Consider the following 6,000-nt stretch of genomic DNA (forward strand, 5'->3'; position numbering starts at 1 on the left):
TAGCAGGGCTCCCTCAGGTGGGTGGAGTATTTTGGGTGCCAATTTGATCCTAAATTGGGTTGGGGGAGAATGAGAGAGAGAGACTCATCCAGATTGGGTCAATCTCAGAGGAGCTGGCGAGTTTCAGCAGGGGTCCCTTTACCAACTGGGGTCAGTCTCAAATAGGAGGAGCAGGGCCGGCTCCAGACCCCAGCGCGCCAAGCGCGCGCTTGGGACGGCATTTTGCCAGCAGGGCTGCAAGCGGCTCCGGCAGACCTTCCGCAGTCATGTCTGCAGGAGGTCCACCGGAGCCGCGGACCAGCGGACCTCCCGCAGGCATGACTGTGGAGGGTTCGCTGGTCCCGCGGCTCGGACCTCCCGCAGGCATGACTGCGGAAGGTCCACCGGAGCCGCCTGTCGCCCTCCCAGCGCACCCTCCGCAGGCGCGTCTGCAGCAGGTCCCCCGGAGCCGCAGGACCAGCAGTGCGCCCCCTGCGGCATGCCGCCCTGCTTGGGGCAGCCAAATTCATAGAGCCGCCCCTGAGGAGGAGGCTCATTTCTTCAGGGAGCCCCTTGCCCAGCTTCTATCAGTGTCACTCTTCTATTGGGTCCCACTTCCCAGATGGGTTTCCTTACCTTTCTGGTGTAGCAGCAGTTGGTAGAGCCAGTAAATTCCCTCTCTGGCCTGCTGGCTGATGTCCTTGCCTGGGTCACTGATGAACAGACCCTGATGAGCCACGAGGTTTCCCATCTTGAGGAACTGTGCTAAGTTCCAATGGAAGGGAGAGGAGAGGGGGCTGCATCAGCATTCTACCATCAGCTCCCAGTCTCCCCTGGACCAGGAGTCTCCCTCCTCCAAGTCCCTCTGCAGGAGACACTGTGGGAAAGGAGCTAGAGCTAGATCTTAGTTCCTTCTGCCCCCAAAGGAGCCTGGAGCAAAGGGACGTGGAGAAGGGACCTAAGACCAGGCACAAACCTGGCTGGAGCAGGGTACAGTGCATGGTGCCCTTACAGGCCCAGGGTCACCACTGAACCAGGAAAAGAAGGATGGCCCACTGGGGTGCAGGCTAGGAGTAGAGATTGGATCCTCCAGTCTCTCCTTCCCAGTCCTCCCGAACACTAAAATAAAATTGCCCCCTGCCCTTCTTCGTCGTGCTCACCTCCAAGATGTATTGGAGCCTGTCTGTCTGGAGACTCTGCCAGAGGGTCCTAGCATGGCAGCCTGGAGGTCTGCCAAGATCTTGTGCAGAGCCTGCAAAAGAATGGAGAGCCATGGGTCAGAGTTAGGGAAACTGGGGAAACTTCTCCTCCTTGTCAATATCCCACTGCTCAGGGATCATCATTGAGATTCTGAGAGGTGGGAGGCTGAGGGGTCCCAAAGGATGGCCCAGGTCACCACTGGAGGGGATCACTCTCAGAGCACTATTCCTGCCCCACCTCTTTATGAGGGCCTCCTACAATGAGGACAGCATTCCCCCCCCACACACACACACACCCAAAAAAACCAAACCTACTTGGTGGAGGGAGGGAAGCAGGGAAAGGGGGAAAGAAGCAAGAGAAGAAAAGAAAGGAAGGAGGGAAAGAGAAAGAGGGAAACCAAAAAGGACAAACCCCAGTGTCCCCAGTGATTCTATGGGACAAAGTCCTAGGTGGGAAATCAAATTCTGCCACCTTAACCTAGTGATTTCTTTGCCTAGAATTCAGCTGACACTAGGTGGAACAGACTGAAAGGGAATGAATAGGTTCCAAGTCTCTGTGAGGCTCTTACCTTCTAAACAGGGCCTACAAAATCAGTAGTAGGGCAGGAGAAAACTCCAAAGAGGTTCCTCCTCATGCTCATGTATGTGAATCATAATTCTCTCTCAGTCCTCAAGACCCCTGCAGCAAAGCAACATGGGTCTCTGAGGTTGCCCCTGCCCTGCACCACTGTCCTGCCTGGCTGATAGCAGGATCTTTCTGTGAGGTCACCACCACCCCACCACCTTTGCCCAATAGACTGAAGTCCTGCAGAAGGCCTTAGTGATGTCACTGCCACACTCACCCCTCTCCAGCCAGGCTGATGTCCTCCTGGCCAGCCTCTTTGGAGATTTGAGTTGCTTCCCCTGGCTCACCCCACTCAATGACTGTTGAGTCTGTGGGTCAAGCTGGCTGCACAATAAAGCATCAGAGACTGCTCCTCATGCCACACTCAGTTTTTCATAAATTAGTAGATTTTAAGGCCAGAAGGGACCATTAGAGAATCTTATCTGACCTCCTCTATGTCACAATAGCTAGTTTTTGACCAAAGCACATACCAGAAAGGCATCTAGTCTTCATTAGAAGACATCAGGAAATGAAGAATCCACTATTTCCCTTGGCAGTTTGTTCCAATGGTGATTCATCCTCACTGTTAAATATTTGTTCCTTATTTCTAATATGAATTTGTGAGGTTTTGCCTTCCAGACACTGGGTCTTGTTATGCCTTTCTCTGTGAGATTAAAGATTGAGCTCTTTCAATAGCTCACAAGAAGGCATTTTTCTCCAGTCCTCAAAACCTTTTATGGCTCTTTGCTGCCCCATCTCCACTTTTTCAACATCTTTTAAAAGTGTGGACACCAAAACTGGATGCAGCATTCCACTGGTGCTGTATCATCTCCCTCCAGCACTCACCATTCTGTTCCTATGTCTAAGGATGGCTTTAGCTCTGTTGGCCACGGCACGGCTCAGGGAGTTCACATCGAGTGGCTTGCCCCATGTTGTAGGGAGAGGGATAACTCAGGGGTTTGAGCATTGGCCTACTAAACCTAGAGTTGTGAGCTCAATCCTGGAGGGGGCCACCTAGGGATCTGGGGCAAAATAAGTACTTGGTCCTGCTAGTGAAGGCAGGGGGCTGGACTCAATGACCTTTCAGGGTCCCTTCCAGTTCTATGAGATAGGTATATCTCCATATATTATATTATTATGTTTTTAACTACCTGAAGGGGGGTTCCAAAGAGGATGGAACTCGGCTGTTCTCAGTGGTGGCAGATGACAGAACAAGGAGCAATGGTCTCAAGTTGTAGTGGGGGAGGTCTAGGTTGGATATTAGGAAACACTATTTCCCTAGGAGGGTGGTGAAGCACTGGAACGGGTTACCTAGGGAGGTGGTGGAATCTCCATCCTTAGAGGTTTTTAAGGCCCAGTTTGACAAAGCCCTGGCTGGGATGATTTAGTTGGTGTTTTTCCTGCTTTGAGCAGGGGGTTGGACTAGATGACCTCCTGAGGTCTCTTCCAACCCTGATATTCTATGATTCTATGACCCCCTACATCCTTGTCAGAGTCACTGCTTGCCTGGGTACAGTTCCCCATTCTGTAGGTGTGACCTGCATGTTTTGTTGCTGGGTAGATGACCTTGCATTTGTCTGTGTTAAAGGTTGTTTTGTTTGAATGGGTCCAGTTTACCAAGTGATCCAGATCGCTCTGTATGACTGCCTTGGCCTCATCATTATTTACCATTCGGCCAGTATTTTGTCACCAACACATTTTATCAACAGTGATTTTACGTTTTTCTTCCAATTCATTGATAATTATTTTTAAAAATTAGTTCTTGAGAGCCTCTTCAGGCCTTAGTACCAAGTACCTTCTCCCTACAGCACAGTGGGGAAAGCCTATCCAGCCCTGCTGTTACATAGGGGCTAAGCATGGAACAAACAGATGCTTAAGAGCTGTGTTCTCCATAGGCTCTGAACAACACATGGTGGTCTTGTAGTGTAGACAGACTCCAACTGTGTCTCAGTCTCCCACCCTGTAAAATGGGGATAATAAATGAAGCCTTCATTATCTCTCTTTTATAGTTGGAGAAACAGAGGCACACAGAGGTGAAGAGACTTGCTCAGGGACACACCACCAGGAATAGAAAATGGCAGCTCTTCTCCATATCCCTTAACTCCACATCACTGCAGAAGAAAAATATTCTGTTAGCCATCTGGCTCAAATGCATGTGGATGTCTTTCCAAAAGTCGTGCTCTGGCTCAGTCACATGTTATGGGTTTGATGGAGGAACCACTTGGTGATAGTCTGTGGCCAGGTCACACTAGTTGGACATAATGCTCCTTTCTGACTGTAAAATCTATGCATCTATACATTTTTTCTGCTGCTAGTAAGGGAACTATGGTCATATTTTCGATCATTCACTTTCAGCTGGAATAATAAAGCAATACTCATAAGCAAACTCTACACAGGGAAGTTTATCCGGTATTGGCTCCTTTTCCATAACACCAAATTAGCCTTCTTCCTTCTCTGAGCATGTGCTTCTTTCCTCCTTTACCACCTCCTCCCCCACTCTCTCTTCTAATGAATTACCAGCAATTTGCATTAGTACAGGGTAGAAGCAGGTAGAGTTATATAAAGACAGCATGGGAAAGAAAGGGTTAGTTAGCAGCAGCTACAGACTGATTATAGCGTCCTCTGTTTCTCTTTATTAATGAACAATCATCTCACAGAGGGTTGCACCTATGTAGCCCTGGAAGAGCAATTCCATGTTGTCTGCATCCATAGAGTAGTGTGCTGTTGTATTTCACAAGCTAAACAGCATCAGGGTGGATTGGTGTTTGGATAAGTGACCTCTGGAAAAAACAGTGTGCTGTTGGGAGTACTGTGGATGTTTTAGTAGGAAGCGCTTCTGTTTGAGTTAGTTTGAAATAATTGTCCCAGCAGGGTGCTGTTGGACATGCAACTTTTTGGAAGAGATGGAAAACAATGCTACTGACCACGCTGGTGATCAAAAATCCTAATCCCAGTCTCCTGGCCAGATACCAATGTAAGAAAGCTACAATCTGCATACCCAAACCCCCATTGAATATAGTGTGCTTTCTTAAATACCTGTCCTCAAGTTTTTCAACAGCTCATGTTAATGCTGCACAACTATCAGCTTCCACCCAAGAGGTAGCTGCATTTCAATAGAAGATAAAATGGTTCCTCTTTTATTAATCTGATTCAAAACCCAGTGAAGTCAATGAAGTTGACAGAAAGACTCCCAATGAGCATTAGCCCAGGTCCTATATGCATTGAGGAGTGCCTTATGAGATCACAACCTGATCAGACCTTTCCAAGAGTTACTTTGTATATGAAGAGCCTACTTTAAAGGCTAATCCTATGGTAAGGCATTTATGAGCTTCTGAATATCCCTTGATTCTGTCTGGAATGGATTTCAAGGCAGCGAAAAAAGAAAAGGATTCTGGAGTTTAGACACTTCTAAGAAGGGCTTCATTGTAAAACAGGAAAGAGAATGTAAAGAATATCGAAATACAACTGGCCTTCTCTAAGGTGTATGAAGCCAAGAGCAGAGCAAAAGTCTAAAGTGCGTGTGGCCCTGGTCCCTTCTCTAGCCTATTTCCTAGAGATCCTTCCACTATCATTTTTCACTGCCAGATCACCTTACAGCGCGGGGCGGGGAGAAGGGAGAGGCTAGAGGAATTAATTCCCCACAGCTGGCCAAGCTTTGCAACCCTACAAATCAAGTCATTCAGGACATTAGAGAGTCATGGTGGGGGAGGTAATATATTTTATTGGACCAACTTTTGGTGATAAGAGAGACAAGCTTTCAAGCCACACAGAGGTCTTCTTCAGGTCTAGGAAAGATATGCCCAGCAGCAGGGCCGAATTTAGGGGCAGGTTCTGGACCTTTGTAGAATCTCATGGAACCTTCCAGACTTTCTGAGAACCTCCTAGAATGTTGTCGGCCATGCTCTCGTGGGTATATAAGGGGCAGAGTGTCACCCGTCAGTCAGTGAGATATAGGAACAAACTGAAGTGAGAGCCCCACTGCGATATTGTGAACGTTGTTTTATTGTGTAATTGTGAAAGTGTACTTGTGTTTTACGACTTGAAGATTGTAAGTTAGAGACTAACAAAGGACATATGTAATGAGAAGCTGGCGATAACTATCAAACCCCTATCTATGCAAAAATATAAAAGAAATACTGTTACTTCTTTTTCCAGGCTTAACACATAGATGTTTGATGACTTTCTATGACTGCGGAATATAGACTTTTACTCTCCATA

The 6,000-nt window shown here is 47.7% G+C and overlaps 1 protein-coding gene across 1 annotated transcript in view; it reads right to left on the minus strand.

Annotated features, from left to right (window-relative positions):
- Window positions 1–2,538, minus strand: part of LOC120397331 — a 188,544-nt gene extending 186,006 nt beyond the window's left edge. Inside the window, exons 1-3 of the mRNA XM_039523026.1 lie at window positions 2,484–2,538; window positions 1,140–1,231; window positions 616–744 (exon numbers count right to left, since the gene is read on the minus strand). Coding sequence (XP_039378960.1) covers window positions 616–744; window positions 1,140–1,231; window positions 2,484–2,538 — 276 coding nt within the window. The remainder of the gene's footprint in view (window positions 1–615; window positions 745–1,139; window positions 1,232–2,483) is intronic.
- Between the last annotated feature and the right edge of the window lie 3,462 nt (window positions 2,539–6,000).

Source organism: Mauremys reevesii, linkage group 2, assembly GCF_016161935.1.
Source record: "Mauremys reevesii isolate NIE-2019 linkage group 2, ASM1616193v1, whole genome shotgun sequence".
NCBI classification, from domain to species: Eukaryota; Metazoa; Chordata; order Testudines; family Geoemydidae; genus Mauremys; species Mauremys reevesii.